Below are 20,172 nucleotides of genomic sequence, written 5' to 3'. Positions count from 1 at the left end.
TATTAACTGTATTAAAGAGAAAGTTAGACTATAACAGTCTTCCATTCAATATAATACTATCTCCTTGGATAGGAGATTTGTTTGTTTGTATTAAGACAGGGTCTTACTCTGTCACCCAGGCAGGAGTGCCGTGGCACAATTATAGCTCACTGCAGCCTAGATCTCCCAGCCTCAAGCAATCCTTCTGCCTTAGCCTCCCACGTAGCTGAAACTAAAGGCATGAACCACTATGCTTGGCTAATTTCTTCTATATTTTACTTTTAGTAGAGATGGTTTTACTATGTTGGCCAGGCTGGTCTCAAACTCCTGACCTCAAGTGATCCCCCGCCTCAGCCTCCCAAAAGTTCTGGAATTACAGGCATGAGCCACCACACTTGGTCTCAGTGAATTCTTGAAGTTTGAGTAAATTTATCCTCAGGTAGAAACATTACTTTTGTATATAGTTCTTAAAATGGCCAACATAAGCAAGACAGTAAAGATATCTTTCCTCCGTCCCTCCTTCTTCAGATTCCCCAGTATCTGAATAAGATTCCAGTCTCACATGGCAAATATGGTTAGCATTTTGGTCACAGTTTAAAGCTATTTTTTTTGGAATGGAAAATTAATCTCAGTTAAAATTAATTTTTAAAAGCAGTAACTTCTACCCTGTCTGAGTTGCCTATCTAAAGTTGCATGTGGGCCACTGTGTTAGTTTCTTGAAAAGCTTAATGGATATTGGGTATATGAGGAGAGATTATCTTTACTTTCATATATTTTTCATGGCTCAAACAATACCCTAGATGTAAAAGTATTAACAAGTAATACAAATAAAAGAAATATGGTTTTGAATTATTAGACAATATATGTTTAGTATATTATTAAATTGGGTTAGGTTTAATTTAAAGCTTAAAGTTTAAAAAATGATTCTCATGGTTTTCTTTCTTTTTTTTTTTTTTTTTTTGAGATGGAGTCTCGCTGTGTCGCCCAGGCTGGAGTGCAGTGGCTGGATCTCAGCTCACTGCAAGCTCCACCTCCCGGGTTTACGCCATTCTCCTGCCTCAGCCTCCTGAGTGCTGTGCTAATTTTTTGTATTTTTTTTTTAGTAGAGACGGGGTTTCACCATGTCAGCCAGGATGGTCTTGATCTCCTGACCTCGTGATCCGCCCGTCTCAGTCTCCCAAAGTGCTGGGATTACAGGCTTGAGCCACCGTGCCCAGCCCGATTCTCATGGTTTTCTTAGGCTACTCTTTGTTTTATATGATTTTAATTTAGATAATTGCAGTTGAAGAAATTCTCATTTTAATACTATCATAATTATGAAACCCAAAGGCATCATCATCAAATAAAATTTAGGCAATTTCCAGTATATTTTATAATTATCATCTTATGTTCTTTTTGTACTAAAGAGGAGTGTATATACAATAAATAATTTGACAATTTAGCCATACCTGGCTATTTCAATGATGGATAAAAACCATGTAAAATAAAAACAAATATCAAACTATTTTTACACAAAACAGTGAATTCAATTTTACAGCATAGAAGGCAGCAAAAGGAGACACATGACAATTACCAAGTCAATAATTGATTCATTTAATTGTACACAGATATGTCCTATTTTAGATGCCTTATTTTAATTTTCAACTATGCTACAGACAATTACCATCACTATGACATCTCATGACACTTTGTTCCTCTCTCTCTCACACACACAGAATATTGCTCTTTGCACCATAGTTATTTGCATGCACATCCTTTACTCATGTTTGCTGGATAGTAACCCCCTTGAAAGCAGGGATCCCATCTTATTATGTCATTGTGTCACCTTCATCATCTGACTCTGGAGACAGGATTCATTTAGTATTTTGTCATGTACCTTTACTTGAGAAACATCTGTAGAGGTACTGAGTTAGAGGCTGAGGATGCAGAGATTGAAGACAGGGTTTTTGACCTCCAGAGATTTGGAGATCAGTGAATCTGCAAGTAAACTGAAAAAGCAACAGCATTTGGTACATATTATGACAGAGATAGGCACTGGGTACCTTGGAAAGAGAAAAGAAAGGACCTAGTCAAGTCCAAGGACTCTAGAAAGATTTACTGGAAAAAACAATGCCTGAACCACACTTTGAGAAGTACTACAACTTATTCAGATGAAGAAAAATGGGAGGATTCTAGAAAGAAAGAACAGCTTAGTGTATTGGTCAGTTTGACAGTTGAATAATAAAAATTCTATTATTTTTTGTCATGACTAGAGATCTTAAGATAAGGTCCTAATATGCTGGGTCTCCATAAACTGAGGTAATGAAATGCTTGGTCTGGGATAAGAGGGACAGGAAGAGGAGCCCAGCTGGAGTGAAGGAAGGGCCAATAATGTTTTGTTTTTGGAGAAAAGCAATGACCGTTTCCTCAATTCTAAGAGGAAGTTCTTCCCAATATCTTATTATTTCTGAAACTGGGATATAGCTTGCCGTCAATATGCGTATTAAAATATGTTTGTCAATCCCACTCTCCCAACTGTTCTTAAATTTGATGATGAACCTTATAATTAAGATGTGTCTTAAAATAGGTGGCATCTTCAAGAAAACATAGCATAGTTTCTTTAATGATTTTATTTTCAAACAGAACTCAATGAATACTGGGGACAATCACAAAATGTTTCCTTGGTGAATGCAGTTTTCACTATGTCTCCACTCCTATTCTTTGACTCAATTTGTATTATATACCTGCTCTGGGCCAGACACTCCACGGGATGGTAGAACTGCATCGGAGCAGCAGAACTAAATACACACACAGGAGCATCTGACTATACTTCAAGTTTTGAAGCATGATGGAAGAGAATCATTGAGAAGAGTGAACTAACTCTGCCCTGGACTCAGTGAAAACTCCACAAATGGCAAACTTTGGATTGAGTCATAAGGTATTAGGGCTTTTACCAGAATAGGGGTGAGAGAGGTGAGGTGGGAAAGGCATTGTAGGCAAAAGGACTTTGTGTTGAAAGACAAAGAGATGGGAAAAATCACATTGTCTTAAATAGAAAGTTATAGTGTTCTTTGGTTAACATTTTATCTGTTAGGAGAGAATGAGGAAACAAAACAGATTGCGAGGAACTTTTCATGGCAGACATGGATTTATGGAACAGTGGGCAAAGGCTTTCAAGCCCTCAAAAGTGGGGAGTGACAAGTCACTTTCCCAGACTGATGAGCTCTCATAGGTGAGATAATTTCACTGAAGGTGCTAAAATGATGGGGAAAGAAGTAGTAGTGAGGACTTCTCTTCCTATGCCAAAAAGAGTATCTTCCACAGACCCTTTCAAGAGAAAACAATTTTAAAAGCATCTTTTATTGATTCTCTTACTTCTTTCTTCCCTTCCTCTCCTCCATTCTTTCTTCCATTTTTTTCTTTATGAAATACTTATTGAGTGCCTACTATATGTCAGATTTTCAATATTTATGGATAAGGTCCGTGGATAAATATGAAATGGGACATTTGTTATTTACAATAAAATGAACATGAACTCTAACATTCAGCAGATCCTGGTTTGAACTCCAGGTGTCCTGCATGCTGACAATATGAATTTGTTACTTGACTACTTTGTGCTTCAGTTTTGTCATCTGTAAAATGGGGACAGTATTACACATCTCACAGGGTCATTGTTAGACTGAAATGATATCCTAACTATAAAATTTACTATTTATGTCATGCCTGTAATGTGTTATAACCTTTAAACATATTATTTCATTTAATCCTCAACAAAACACTTACAGGTTGAGACTAATCAATTAAACAGAGACTCAATGAAGTTAAGTAACTCACAGTCCGAGAGAAGACTGCTTGATTCAAGTCTCTATTTTTTCTTCTATGCACAGTGTTTCTCCCCATGCTGTACTTGGTATTTAGTATGCAATCACTAAAGACAGTAACACTCCCATGTGCCATCTTAGTAAAACATTTATTACTTTACATGTTGTCTTAACACTGAGGCTCACAATTCCATAGACCAAGTCAACTTCAAACATTATAAACATGACTCAACAAGGAAACAGAGCATACTTGAGCAAATGGCAAAATCTACCTATTGTAGGTCCAGTTAGCATGGCTGAACTCTTTTAACTAAAGTACCAAGCAAATAATATTTATACATATTCTATGATTAAAATTAACTTAAGACTCTATTTGATTGCATCTTCAGGGTGTCTTGTGTCCTGTGGGGATGACAGCACTAAGTCCATTCACTTTTGTGTGGAGATCAAGAACCTCAATAACTATAGTTGTCTCATAACCTAGTTTAGTCTGGCTGTTCCCATTTCCCCAAAATATATCCTATAAGTCATCTTTCTGTAACTTGGCTTTTACAATACATCCTGGACATCAGGACATCAAGCACAATACCTTTGACTAAATGGTATGCAATGATTATGCTGAAGCAAACAAACAAAAAAAAAGGCCCTTGGCTCCTAAACTAGGCCATTCAGAATAATATCCACTGTCTGGCTGTTCCATGAAGTCTCTTAGATGCCCCTTGCTCATAGAGAACTGTCTTTTCTCTGCCATGTCCACTGCACTAACTAAGGTCATACCTTTTCACATTTTCTTCTAATTCCTTCATGATACACTCCTTGAAGATTGGCTTCTTTTTTTCCTTATGCTTCTTTTGTGTCCCGTGTTACTATCTAGCAGAGTCCTGAGCACAAAGCATGTGCAAAATAATTATTTTTGGTATTCAGTGAGAAATGCTCTTTCCCAAACTTTGCTTTACCTAAAAAAAAAAAAAAAAAATCTAAATTCTACCATGATTCAGTTATAGAAAAACATTAACTGTCACTGATTACAATAGTGGCCTTTCATCTGCAGATTTATTATTTTTTAAACTGTACTAAGTAGTTTAGAAATTCTCTTTGTTCCTATACTCTTGGGAGAGTCTTTTTGTTGTTAATAAAGATATCTGAAACAGATCCTTAAGAGGCCTGGGAGTGAGAAGTTAGTTCAGGAAAAAAATCTAATTTGCACTGAGATGAGAGCAAGTTTCCTAAATAAATAAATAAATAAATAAATAAAGCCCTACAATGTTTCTATAAAGCTACATAAAACAGAAGGGAGGGGAAAAAGCAAAGCTTCACGGGACCTAAACAACCATAAAGCAAGATTTACAGCTTGCTACATAATGGCACAAATTAGCAATTAGATGTTATATGTCGAAATACAGGAGAATATGGGGCTGCTACCTTTTAAGCTTTTTGTTGAGGGAGACAATAAACTATTCATAATAACGTTTTAAGGCTAGAATTCCACATTGAAAGTGATAGAATTAAGAAAGAAGAAATGAATACAGCTGGAAGGAAGATGGAGCTGGGACAGGTAATACTGATGACTTTGGAAATGTTGCATTTAGATATAGAAAACACAGCTGCATTTGAATTATCTGTAATTTTAAGTCTGAAGACATGATTGCTACTCAGTGCTACTCTAAATTCACATGAGTCACAAGAAGACGTTTTTTAAGAATAATACCTAAAATTCTCAAGGTGCATGCCCTAGGATGGATAATGATAGAAAACAGTGTCTGGAAAAGATTGAATGATCGAGGCAGATCCTGTTTTGGGCTGTGTGCTCACTTTTTCCCCATGAATTATAAACATGTCAAGAGTATAGGATCTTCATAAAACCACAAGCTTGGGACCTCTTTTGATAGACTACCTAGTGATTTAATTCTTGTGTCTTAATCATTTAATCAGATTGATTGCATACCTATTAAATGACTTGTGAAAATTCAATGTATGAAAATCTACTTATATAAAATTAACGTACTGGACAGTGATTGACTGTTGCGGGAGGATTCTGCACTATCAGTTAATCTTTATTCTTAATTACTTAATAACACTTGTAAAGAAACCACTGTTTGCCAAAGATATGCAGTTCACTTGTTAATACCATGATTGGAAATGAGTAACAAATGTGCAGGTTAAATAATTATGTAAATAAGATTATGTGTTCTGGAAATATTTTTAAACAAAATTAATTAAATAATTTTCTAATGAGGTTATCCTACTTCACTAAAAAATTCAGGTGAGTCGAAGAGTCAAATATCTAAGCATATTTTCTAGCTAAGTTTTTGGTAACATGCCTCCCTTGCGTGTAACTTGGAAACAGTGAAAATGTCTTCCTACAATATTCCATCTAAATAGATATGCAATTAGAAATGGCTGACTTTCTCTTAGGTCTAGATCAATTAAATAAAACAGTGAAAATATAAAGAAATTATATATTTTTAATAAAATTACGACATTTTGATCCTTCTATAAAGGAAGGGCACTTCACTTATTAAACCTGCCTAAATTAATTATAATCATTAAAATATTTACTTTTATAAAAGATCTTTTGCATATCAAAACCACTCTGACATTTAAGATTTTCTTCAAAGGTCTTTAAAAGGAACATTCCAGCTAAATGTACATCTTCTATTTTTTAATCACTATATTATCATCACTCTGAACATCATAGCTCAAGATGTAAAATCAACTTATCTTACTTTTAAAGGGAAGGTAGTGATAACTTTCATTTTTCATATTCACAATTTTAAATAATTTTGCATTTAACAAAAAAGGCCAAGAAAAGCTTTAATCCAATGATAGCATAACTTCATTTTTGATAATCTGTCATATCTCAAGTTCTTGAAAGTGCTGTCAATCTTTTTCTTTGAATTCACCACTTTTTGGATTATTTTTCTACTGAAATGATCATCACCAGGTTAGGCTCTCCAGTAAGCCAATGCTGAGATTATAGTGATTATAATGCAGTGTGCAAGATGTTTACTAAGGAGTATTCCCTTTGTGGAAGGGACAGGAAGGAACCAGGATTGGGCAGGAGGACTGAACTCTGAGGCCCAATACCAGCTACAGGGAGCTCTTGAGCTCAAATTGCCTTTCAGAGTGTCCCAAGTAAGGTTTGGGGCAGAAGATGGCCAGACCTGTATATACTTGCATCAATCCATCATTGGATATGGGCCTCCCAGGAAGGGGAATGATGTCGGGTGAGGGACTTTCTGCAGCTAAGACAGTTACAGTGGAGCCGACAGTTAAAGGCTTTTGCTGACAGCACGTCCAGCAGCTGGAGCAAGTCTGTTCTAAAGAGGCATCTGACTAGCACATAGCATATTTTCAAATCCAGACACTTGGTTCTTATTATACACGCTAATGCAATTGACCACAGTAGCCACTTCGATTTTAAATCTCTCTCCTCTTGACTTCCATAACTTTCTGCTCATTTTCCTTCCCACTCTGTAATAATGTCAGTCTTTTCCTTTTCTTTCTTCTTATTGGCCTGTTTCTCAGTGCTTATACCTCTCCTCACTTTTTGGTTCTCCCTTACTTGTCACATCTGCCTGGGTGATCTCATCCAACAGACACATATATGCCAAGTTTTAGTTTTGAATATTCACTCTTCCACTGACCCTGGACATTGCTTAGATATCCTGCGAATGAAATCAATAATCTCCTCTTCCTTTTCAGAACACACTTGCCTTCTTTTATTTCTTCTCTCTGTAAACTTCGTAACATCAACTCAGTCTCAAGAGACAGATACCTATTGAAATTACCTCCTAGTAGGCCTCACTTTTGTTCTCCTTTTATATTCTTTTGACCACTAACTTAGCCTTTTCAGCAGCCTCCTCATTGGTTTCCCTTGTTGTAGTCCTGCTGTAGTGCACCATCCCCAAATCAAGCCTATTTGTCCCCAAGTACACACCATAACCAAATCCGCAATTGAACTCTTATCACAGTTATCTTTCTCCTAAAAAAATGAACAGAAAATTGGAACATGGGAAATTCTTTAGGGTCTGTCTTGAGCACTTTCAGGCTACATCCAGGGAGTCTGCCTCCTACTTTAGCATTTAGCAACACCTATTGCTTATAGTTTCCAATCCCCAATCCATTGACATCTACTGCCTGTTTGTCACCTCCATGGGCTTTTTAAAAACGCTTTCATCATTTTAGTTTCTTCTCCCTTCTTCTCCCCCACTCCCCAAGCCCCTATCATGCTGAGCAGCACCTTTGCATTTCCATAGCTGTCTGTCAGTATCTCTGTTGATTCAATATTTAGCACATTAAATTGAACATTCTCTGCTTATGCCTTTCTTATGCTACCAGACTGTGCATTTCTCAAAAGCAAGGATTATCACATGGCAAAGTTCAGACCTTGGCACATATTAAGCAATCAGAGCTTACCCAAAGTTTTTGAACTGAACCACATGTCCAGAGTTTAAGATATCTGCTGGGTGGTTGACAAAAGCAAGCCATTTTTATGGTGCGTCTTCACTTGTTATTCTGATATTAAGGGACAGACATCTCATTCTAGCAAATAAAATGGAGGTGTATCATAGGAAGGTGTTAGAACTGGGGGGGGGAAAAGCCATTCTGAGAACCTGCTATTTATTTAGCCTTTCTCATGACCCACCTGCTTCATTTCTTAGATGTCTCTGATTCTCTTGGTAGGTCAGATCCTCACAGATACAGTGGAACACAAACCCCCTAACTCCCCCACCAACATTCCTTTCTATCCTTGCCCCATTACTAGTGCCCTACTTCCCAATATACATTTCTGAGACTGAAAAAACCTAACTGAGCCCTCAACTTTATGCACCAAGTGCTGGTCCCTGGTTTAATCAGCTGTTAGGTATAGAGTGGAGGGGAAGGCAGAGTGATATGGTCCTTAGCCAGCAGCTGTGGATGGGGTAGTTTAATTCTAAAGAGGCTGCAGATGAGCAGGGGATCCTGTTGAGTCCTAATGACTGTCTGCTGTGAGAATGAAGGTGAAAGGACAAACAAGCACCTGGCCTGCCCTCCAGATGCTTATAATTCACTCAGACATAATTGACTATCATACCAGGCAGGCAAACATGAAAAGGAGTCCCAAGGTGGGAGAGATTAATTTTTTTTACAAAAGAACAGTAATTGCAGAAATCTTTCTGCACAAGGAGACATTCAAATAACCAGTGATATAAGAAAATAGTGGCAGAGATGAATATAAGGTGTCTTCCACAGAGGCTGAAGAAATGGAACTAAGTTACAAGGGTCCAAATTGGGAGGCTGACCTTAAGAGAATAGCAAAAAATAGAGCCTGGAGCAATTACAAATTGCATTAGAGGAAGAATAGGAAGAGAGACAATTGGAAAGAAACTTAGAAGCAGCTCAAGAGGGCCTTGAAAACTGGAATAAGAAATGTTTACTTCATTTTATAGTAATTGGGAGCCATTAAACATTTTCTAGATAATTATTCCAACAGAAGCCATCAGGGTGGACTGACACAATGACAAAATCTAAGAGGGAAAATTCTTATCATGGTATCAGAGAGAGTTAATAAAAGGAGTTGTGATTGTGGGAAGGCAGGAATTGATGCTGGGAATGTGCACAAATAAAAGAGCCAGGGAAGCCACTGTGTGGGTGGAGAAGGCAGAAGTGGCCCTTTTCATTCAGTGGTTTTGAGTTTTGTTGAAAGCAAAAGGGAAGGTGAGACCTTCACTGGCACTAAGGAACGTGGGAAAAGGATAAAGTTTGGGGGAAAAAGTTAAGAGACTATGAGTAGGGGTTACATAGTATGAGATAAAATAAATATCTGAAAGATCTAGGACAGCACCCAGAGAAGGGAGATTATATGAGATCCAAGAAATATTCTAGAATAGAGGAGACTTTAGCATATTTAAAAGCTATGGGAAGCGATCCTGTAACTCTTTCTTGGTATTGTGAGGATTAAATAAGATGATGCTTAGGGAAAAGTGCTTAGCACAGTGTCTAGAATATTCTACGTCCTCACCGTCAGCTGCTTTCAATACTGTTACTTTCAATGCCAGGTTCTGTTTCAGTTTCCGTTACTAATTCACAGATGCAGGTGGTGGGGGAGACCTCTCAGCTGTGCCAAACCATTCAAATTAATAAATGAACTCTCTGTTGTGCTACAGTATCCACTTAGAAGAGAACAACAGTCACAGCAGTGACATTGCCTAAAAACTAGTGCTATTCTACTTCTGGTTTTCCTGAGATTGAAGGCAAATTACTTTCTTTACCCTGATATGGGAAGGGAATAAGAACAGAATCTTGCATATCACAATATAATATTTAAATGAAATCCTATAAACAGCTTTTTGTTAACAGTATGGTCTTCTAAATATTTGCTCCCAATTTTAACACATTACGGAACACCAATGAATATCCCATCAATAATCGCCATAACGTAATCAAAAAGTTACATTGGATTCATGTGTGAAAAAAACAAGCTTTAACGTCATTAGATTTAAGTATTATTATATAATCTTCCTCAGAAATAAATCTGTTATTAGGCCAGAAATACCTAACAAGCTATTGTAGCTCTCTTGGTCCAGAACGGTATTTAATCAAATTAATAAGAAACAGGCTGTTCAGTTTATGTCAACAGAAGGACATTGTTCCCATTACCCATTTATTAATTCATAAGAGGTTAATAAATAACTTACTTTGAATAAAATAAATCACTGCAGATAAAAACTGTGTCCCGGGCACAAACAAAAGTTAATAGATGTGTAAAGACGCATGAAAACTGCATGATGTGAAGGTTACTGGATCTACCCAAACCCCAGATTCTTGCATCTGTGTGCATACTGGAGCCTGATTGGCCCAACTCCAGTTGAAAATAATTTTCTTGAGGTGACATTCCATCTCTTGTGCCAACTGAAAGTCTTAGCTCCTCCAGAGGAGCAAAAATATCAACAAAATATAAACTTGACCTCATTTCACACTTAAGCACACCATTCTGATTGTTTTACTAGACTCCTCAGCGAGCACATTAGGTTTGTTTACTGCAGTTATAAACCACAAACTGCATTCTATGTGTCCTGTATTATCAGGTCACTAAATCTAGAAAGAAAACGTGGAAAAGTTCAATATCATAATGATTTTATTATAAAGAAATAAACATTGTTGCTGTTGATCATATGTTTTGTAATCGATGCTAATCTTAAATTTTCACATCTCCTGGTAAACTTTATTTTGCGTTAGCTCATAAGGAATAGTAACAAAAGAAACAAAAAGGCAAATGATCTGAGAATTACAATTCTTTAAATAAATATGATTTGGGCAATCAGGTGTTAGTGTATGTGCCAGCAAGTTTATTTTAACACACAGCTAGAAATAGGCTTCCAATCACAAGTCACTTTTGTAAATAGTATCCTCTCTTATGGGGGAAGCTATGTGCCCTCCTGAACACCTGGTTAAGAACATGTTCACTTTCATGTGCGCTCTGAGCTGCCTTTCCTCCAAATAAAAATAGAAACTAGTTTGTAGCACCACACGGGGCTCCAGCGTATTATATGAGCCTATCACTAGTTTCCTTTGATATCTTATCTATTCCATTAACTCAATAAAATAGAAGGCAAAGCTGGGGACAAATTGCAGGAGGGCTCCCCTTGGAAAACACATGCAAGACCTTTAAGCTGGGGCTTTAGCTTATCTAATAAAAGCCAGTTAAAGGAAGCTAATACTTTATTTTTCACCCCCTTTATTAAAGATCATAAGTACTGCAACTCAGGAGTAGAGGAAATAAAATAAATATATGGATGAGTACAGGTAGAGGCAATAAAGAGCATGGCTTATCTATTTTCTCAAGATTTAGGCAGCACTTGAAGGCAAAACTCACAGACAAGCATTTTAAAAATCTATAACAAAGGCTCCTGCTTCTTAGCAAATACAGTGGTCCTTTCTGGCTGCAGTAATCCTGCTGGATTTCTTAGTAGAATATAAACAGCTTAACCTAGGCATAATCAGGGAGGATGCCACCTACCACTCTTTCCATATTGTCCTTTTATATAAATTTAGTAATTCAGAGAGAGAGAAAAAAAAAAAGATTGATGAATCCACTCCTCTGCTCCTCCACCACCCAAAGAGAAATAATACTAGAACTCAAACTCTAACAACCAAACTAAAGGAAAGTGTTCCACCTAGAGACTGTTTTCATGAGTCAAAGTGGATGAGAGCTCATCTAGGAAATGAATATTATTTTAGCCTATCCTTGCAAGTTTGTACTAAAAAATGAAGCAAAAGGTATTGCCCCTGGTGTAATTAACAATGTTAATTTTCTTTTTCCTCTCTATGGTGATAAAGCAGTCATTTTTATATTTAATTAATGCAGAGGATCATTTTGGAAACTGGCTAATGAGCCTCTGATCACATTACCATGAAAATGTGCATTAACATTGCAACTGAGGAGGCTGTTTCATGTGTAGCAAATCCACTTTGTAATTAGCCCACTGTGAAATGAATCACGTCAGGGGGAAATCTGAGGGAGCCAGTAGTTAGTGGGTACTTGGCTACTGCTGTGCCATGGGCCACCAACATCCAAGCATCGTCTTTCATCAGCAATCTTGTCTAAGAACAAATGTAATACTGTGTCACCTTTGGGACAAACTGCAAGAAGGGAGAAATAAACTTTATTTTGCTAGATAAGAAATTTGAACTTGAGCATACACTCCCAGGGGAACCTCCCCCAATAAAACAGTAAGTTAAGAAAATTCTGTTAAAACTATAAGGGCTCAGGATCTAGTTTTCTTATTTGTATTCTGAAAAGCCCGCGGATACACATAAAAGAGACATCTAAATTTATACACTTTTTTCTAGGTCACCTACAGTTGTTTTCATAAGCTCTCAAAATTAATTTCTAGTGCTAAACAAACAAAAACCTTATATAATGGAGCCAAGAACAAGTGGTAAGAGAATTTCTTTATCTTCTTGTTCAGTCAGGACAGAGCATATATTTTTTTTTCTCATGTAATACAAAATTGCTAGGTCTTCCTCTTAAACCAAAGCACAAATTCTCAATTCATCCAATAATTTCCTCTGGCTAACAAGATTTGGCAGGAAACTTCTCCTGTCTATTGAAAATAACAGAGATCATAGACTTATTAAACCCCAGTATTTATGCAGACAATGATACAATTGATTTTCAAATGTCAACAGTATTCCAAAATGAAAGAGGTATCTCAAAATATTACAGACATGGATCTCAGTGCTACTCCTGTTATGTGACTGACATCTTGGCAGTAGATACACAAAATGTTAAAAAGAATCCCACAGGAAGTCATCTGAAGGGGGAGTGGCAAGGAAGCTGAAAACTGCCACCCAAAACCAAAATTAAAAGCCCCAAACCGGCAAGTCTGCCCTCAATTCTGAAATGTACTGAAAGAAAAAATAAAGCTAGCCAGAATTCATTTACCATCTTACAGACAAACACAAAGCCTGGCTCTTAGTTGCTGGTATCAGACCCTGCACTCACCTGGGAAACTTCATACAGCAGTTTGTAGTGTTCCTCTCTTTTCTGAAAAGTGCACAAATTGCAGCCCATTCTAAGAAGCAGAGAGAGAGAGCAAATCTTCTAATTTCCCCAGAACTGAAAGGCAAGTGAACTGAAAGGGAATCACCCTCCAGACTTGACTACTGTTTTTCATCAGTCACTTCAGTCCAGAAACACAGACAAACCGCTGTTAGCAGGAAGCGTAAGCCAGAGTGGTGTGTAGCAGCATGCTCTTCTTCGCTTTCCCTAAGTATCTTGTACTCACGGATACACACACAGAGTTTCCAGTCAGTTCATGGCAACACTCCCCCGTCTCTGCATCAGTGCACATGACTACACAGATTCCAGCTCATGAATATTAATAGTGCCTCATTGATTATTTATGACAGAACATGTTAGCAGGGAGGGGTGTCATAGCTGCTGCTGATGACAGATGAATATTCACTAATTAAGAAGCAAATGTAGTGTGGTTAAACAAAATTCACTTGTGTCAATACCATCTCTGTTTATTAAGGATAGAGGGGTTGAACATAGGGCATTAAAAAAAAAACATACACTTAATTTCTCCATTGATATAAGCTTTTAATATGGGAATAAGAAATTCAGAAACAGAAATATACTTAGTTTACATCTCCATGCTCTGCAACAACAAGAAGAAATATTTTTAGCATTATTAAACCTAGGGGAAAATGAGTAGGGATAATTCTTTACATTTATAAAATAAACACAGAAGCAAAGGAAAATTTAGTGGGTGATATAGAAAAGGAAGAGAAGGCAGAGGGGTATCATTGAGTTTTAATTCTGATACTACAAAAATAACTGAATAGTTCATATGTAAAGACCATTACTTACAAAGGAGGAAATAAGGGATATTCTCTTAATTCTAAAGAATATTTGGCAAGTATTAGCAGTTGCTAGTTGTACAGATAATTAATATTTTAATTAGATAATGAAGGCCCATCTATTGAGTATATATTTGTAGCATATAACGCATGTAGATCTATATTCAAAAAGTAGATCAATACAATGCCTTTTCTAAGAAAAATTTCAAATGCCTATAGTATTTATGCTAATTTTATTAAAGTCATATATAATGTTTTAGAAAGCTGATACTGGCAATATTTAAACTTGAATGTAATGCACAGTGACTCCATTTATGATTCTATATTTAGAGTTCATTGTGATCAAAGGTGAATAGAGACTTAAAAACTAAGCTTAGATGTTTAGATAATAGAAGTAATGCATTTAATTTCACACTCTTGCAAATACATGTGTTGTACTGCAAGCTGGCAGTTTTTGTGCCTTAAAGCTATACTACAAACAGCTAAAGCAGATAAGAAAAGAAAATTCCTTTTGTTACCACACTGACTTATCCACAACCTCTGCTAATTAAGAAGTATGTTCCTGTTCCAGCACATCTCTAAACTGGACAGGATAGCAGGTGGGTTCCAAAGCAAAAATAATTACTTGGAAACTGATGACTCTGGTTAGGAATTACACTGCATCTTGAGAGTTTTAATTGCTCATCACTGACGTATAGTTACTTTTGGGGGTCCAATTTCCTAAAAGTGCTTTGTCACATGTTTAGAATCGATAACAGGAAATGATTCTAATGAGCACTAATTGTTAACAAATTGGCTTTGCAACTAGCAACACCTCAACACCAGCAAGTAGCAAGGAGATGAACAATCATCTGCTGCTTATCAGTTGTTTCCCTTGGGATGTAATAATCCGATTTTCTGGGCCTAATTTCACCTAACAGCCTGGACGAAAGCCAAGCTGAGAGACCTACATGAAAGTGGTATCATAATTGGTAACAGTGTGTGTGAAAAAGGTTCTCCAGGACTTCTGGCAAATTATAAACCACTTGTAGGAGATATTAATGTTAGAACTTGATTCCTCTATGGAAAGAATGTTTTCAAAAAGGTATTTGAGGTGGACTTTATAAAAATTAATGGTGGCCACGAACATAAGCAATCTCCTTCTCAGGTGCAGCTGTAAAACATACATGTCTGATACTTTTGAAAGTTTTAACTTCTCTAAGCCTCTATATCACTTCCCATGAAGTATTTTCATGCTGGAGTTCACACCCTCAAAGCAAACATTGACTATTTCTTTGAAGGATTCTACATTGCTGAGTTGTGAAAGAATTATTGATTCTCAGATGTTCATACTCTGTATTTTATTTTATTTTTTGAGACAGAGTCTTGCTCTGTTGCCCAGGATGGAGTGCAGTGGAGAAATTTCGGCTAACTGGAAACTCTGCCTCCCAGGTTCAAGTGATCCTCCTGCCTGAGCCTCCTGAGTAGCTGGGATTACAGGCATGTGCCACCACGCCTGGCTAATTTTTCTATATTTAGTAGAGATGGGGTTTCACTGTGTCAGCCAGGATGATCTCGATCTCCTGACCTCGTGATCTGCCTGCTTTGGCCTCCCAAAGTGCTGGGATTACAGGCATGAGCCAATGCACCCAGCCCGTACTCTGTATTTTTTGAAAAGTCAGATCAAGGAATTAGAGTGCAGTAAGGCAAGGATGGCTCACCCTTCTATCAATGAAAATGTTTGCTTTCTCCACTGATAAAACTCTCTTGTGTGATAGGTTTTGAAAGCCAGGTAAGAAATTTAATTATCAAAGCGGTTTCTTATTGGAGCTTTCCTCTCTTTAAATGCAGTTTGCATTTAAAGAACAATTAAACAATCATAGCTTTAAAAATATTCTTACTTATCAAAAAGTAAAGAATGAATATTCTAGGGAAGTAAGCAAGTTCAAATAGAAGCTCATCCTTCAGCAGCTCCTCCTGGCTGTTTCCTTTATTCATTCTTAGTCCCTCTTCTTGTGTTTCTATCTCAGGAAGCAAGAGCAGCTTTTCCAGTCATTTATCAAATGCTGCCCTTGGCCCATTTACCCTGGAAAGATTCCACCTTCTGCTTCTAATGGACTCATCCTATAGAACTGAAGAGTGACTTGGAAAAGGAAGATTCATAATTCCAGAGTTCTCTAAATTTCATTAGACTATGAGGGTTAAGTTTTCCAATAACTAAGTGGCTAAATCTTGCATTGGAGCATAAAGTTTGAAGTAAACAGGGACAAAAACATTCATTTGAACACTGCCCTGAAAATGCAAATAGAGCAGATATTATTTGTCTTGGGCAATGACAATATGGGATAAAAAATAAGTAGGAAATGAAGGACTATCTTTCCAAGTATCCTTAGAAAATAAACTCATCAAAATGTAAAAACATATGTCATACGTGTATTTCAAGATATAGTTACTTATTTTAAATGCCTTTAATTTATGTGAGTTTACTCCACACAAATGCATTGGCATTCAAAATAGGACACATTTGTCAAGATCTAGACTGACGTATAACAGGCTAAACTGGCAAATGAAAGGAAGAAATCCAACATTTTTCTTGCTTATTTTGTATAAACTGTACTATGGAGTAGCTAAAGAGTAGATGAGAGGGAATTTCTCTTTATAGAATTATTCTGACTAATAATTGAAGAATAAATGATAGACTGTCATGCCAACAGTCCTTAATTCATTCAAGGATCTAAGTACTGTGAATGAATGGTGTCTAGCACAACACACTCACACATGCACAGGAGATAAGTGTACATTATATGCCACCTGAGACAGAAAAATTGCACAGCCCTTAAATTAGCCTTTCAAAATGTGAGCAAATGTCAGCAAATGCAGGGGACAGAGGAGCATATTAAGCTACACCATGGGTATGCAATCAGCTAAATTCAGACTGTGAGCTACATAGACAGGTACGTATTCCAGTTTCAGAAAGAAAAAAAGAAGACGAAGAGGAAGTCTATAGATTTAAAAAGATTTTAATAACAATAAAAAGTCATTACTCTATATTTTCACATATACATATAATTTGGTTGATAAAGTTCTAAATAAAAGTAGAAAAATGATTACCAAAAATTTCGGGATGGTGGTTACTCTTTAGGAAGGGACACCAGAAAGTTTCATCATGGCCAGCAAAGTTCTAACTCCTGATAGGGGCATTAGTTTTCCTAGGTGGTCACATTAGGATTCATTAAACTGACATTTGTTATTGGTGTCTTCCATATTTTTGCTATATTTAACAATAAGACTTAAAAAAGACTAATTTACAAAAGAAGCTGTGCCTATGTCTCATCCCTGCTGCCAATGTAGTACATAATTGTGCCCCTTACCAAGAGAGGAATAGAAAACCCAACTGAGCCCACTCTGAATCACCAAGCCCATTGAGCCTGTGACTGCTGTCATACATTTCAGATGATGGCTTGCTTATGCCTTTTGCAATGATGCCAGTGTTCTTTTCCTGTGCCAGTGTGGAAGTTCCGTACGTAACTCCGGTTGATTACCCTCTCTTTACCCTTGCCCCTGTCACGTGCAGACCTTCCAACTCTGCCTACCACCTACCTTGATATGTGGCTTACAAATTTCTTTTCTAGTCCCAATCCTGAATTCGTTTCAGGAGATACTTATGCGCTTTTGAATATTAGTAGACATGTAGCTGCCTAATATTTTCTGCAGTTAAATACCTTATACGTAATCATAAAGACAAAGAACCTGAGGCCCAGAGACACCGTGACTTGCGGAAGGTCAACCTGGGTAAAGAAATCTGAACTCAGTTTTCCAATGACAAATTCTGTGGTGGAATTCAATCTCTAACATCCTGAGCTGTCTCTCTTGCAGAGGAAGCTAGAGCTACACCAACATATCTCTATTTGATGATTGAGGAAACGGAGGATAGCCGTTGAAAGTGCTGAAATTAAAGAAAATAAAAGAGAATAAATGTTCAAAGACAGTCATACCTTAAAATAAAGGGAGTGGCTTGTGGTTAAAAATGTAAACTTTATGTATTAAAATGCTGAAAATTTTTGAATGTCACAGGTAAATATCTTTAATCAGCTAATGTCCCACAGTAATCAGTAATTAGGAGATGTACCTGAACACGTACTAGGATGACCAGCTTATCTTCATGTGCCTGGGACTTTGTTGGTTTTGGCAATTGAAGTTTCAAATCCAGAATTCCTTAGTTCTGCACAAACCGATCATTTGAATACAAGATTCTGTTTTCAGGATCCAGCAAAGCTGAACTGCTGTATACACATCTACATCTCCCTACCTGTGCTCCAGATGTTACCTCATCCTGCTTATTTTTTGGAAACCCCATAAATTAAACTATCCACACCGTTGTCCAGTTTTAAGGCTCCTTCTCCCTTGTTCTCATCAGCTAGCAGTAACTTCTTCAACTTCTGAATTCTTGGTGCATTTTATCCTTACCTATTTGAAAGCACAAATTCTCCTTCACATCATTTTTAGATGCATGCTTTACCTCTCTTATTGGACTATAAGACATGTAAGAGCACCACTAACATTTAATTCATCTTTGAGCCCCCAAAACTCCTAGCATTGTACCTTTCACATTCTGTGCCTTTAATAAACATATATTGAATTAATGAGTGTAATTGGGAGATGAAAGCATATCTGAGTTGGGCAAAGTGACATAAATTTATGTTTGTAATACACATTAGCAAGGACTAATTGCTATATGACATTTTCCCCCATAGGATTGCTTCAAGAATATTAAAGAACATTCTTAATATTCAAGAATATTAAGTTAAAAGACTGAAAGGCCATGAGCATAAACCATTTTTAATTTGATTCAAATCCATAAACATAAATTTGAAAGTCTATGAAAGAAAAACATCTATGACAGGTATATAAATGAGTACTGTATGATTCAAATGTGCTTTGTCAGCTGTGTATTTATGTGTATATACTATCTGTACATTTAAATTGACATTCTGCTCTACATATCAGCAAATTATTCACTTATTTATCTCAAAAATATTTACTGTGTATTTATCATATGTCTGGTGGTATATGAATGCCAGATTTTTGTAGTTGTATATCATCTCATTTAATTTTCACTATATCTCTGAGGTAAATATGTCAGATATTATCCTTTATTTATTAATACAGAAATCATTAGATGTTGAGATTTCTAATGCTGCAAAACCTAGAACTGTTGTCTTCTGACTCTAGTTTTATTTTTAACAGCACTGTGCAACATTAACTAACAGCGTGAATTTAGAAAGATGCTTCTGCTAATAGTTCCCACGTGTCATCCCCTCCTTGGTTATAGCTCAAGAGATCAATGTGTAAGCAAGCATCCTTTCCGCACTGTGTTCACTAGTTGAACATCTTCAATTTGCATTTACAGTCATTGCTTGCAGAATGAAGAGTGCCTCACCAACTTATGAACTCCCAAGAGTTGTCACAAACATTATTAAACTAGACCCCAGTGGAAAGAAAGGGCATGAGATTTCAAAGAAGAGGACTAGGTTTCTCATCTGTACCTTGTCACTGTCACCTGTATGGGCTTGTACAACTTACACGCTCTGAGATAATACTTACTCTACAGGCTGACTCTGAAGACGAAATAAGGTAACAAACCTTAGACAGGATTCATGAACTATGAAGTATTCTGTCCTATTGGTGTGCTGGTTAAGCGTGAGTTCTGGGGTCAGTGTGCCCTGGGTCAAGTCTCAGTTTCCCTGATCTCTATTGATATAATGTGGGAAAAGTCATTATTATTTTCTCAATCTTCTGTGTTTCTTGGTTTCTCATCTCTAAAACAGGGATAATAATAGCACCTAGTATATAGTTATTGCAAGAGATGAAGTTGCTGTGATGATAGTATGTGTGAAGTACATATGTGCCAAATCCTTGTTGGCCATTAGTAATCACAGGACTAAGTATAATGATAATGATGACCTTCATTTTCAATTTCCAAGTTGATACGGTTTGGATCTGTGTCCCCACCCAAATCTCATGTCAAATTGTAATGCCCAGTGTTGGAGGTGGGGCCTAGTGG

The 20,172-nt window shown here is 36.8% G+C and overlaps 1 protein-coding gene across 2 annotated transcripts in view; it reads right to left on the bottom strand.

The window, feature by feature from the left end:
* The window catches only part of PDZRN4 (PDZ domain containing ring finger 4), a 415,845-nt gene that overhangs the window by 124,026 nt on the left and 271,647 nt on the right, over positions 1-20,172 (bottom strand). The window contains exon 1 of one of the 2 annotated variants that reach the window (XM_023182831.1): positions 13,270-13,600. The exons of the other annotated variant lie outside the window; for it this stretch is intronic. Coding sequence (XP_023038599.1) covers positions 13,270-13,338 — 69 coding nt within the window. The 5' untranslated portion in view covers positions 13,339-13,600. Of the gene's footprint in view, positions 1-13,269; positions 13,601-20,172 lie in introns of those variants that run through there. 2 annotated transcript variants of the gene reach the window in all.

Source organism: Piliocolobus tephrosceles, chromosome 10 (genome assembly GCF_002776525.5).
Source record: "Piliocolobus tephrosceles isolate RC106 chromosome 10, ASM277652v3, whole genome shotgun sequence".
Lineage (NCBI taxonomy): Eukaryota > Metazoa > Chordata > Mammalia > Primates > Cercopithecidae > Piliocolobus > Piliocolobus tephrosceles.
Note: the sequence above shows the minus strand (reverse complement) of the source record. Positions and strands in the feature narration are given on the sequence as shown.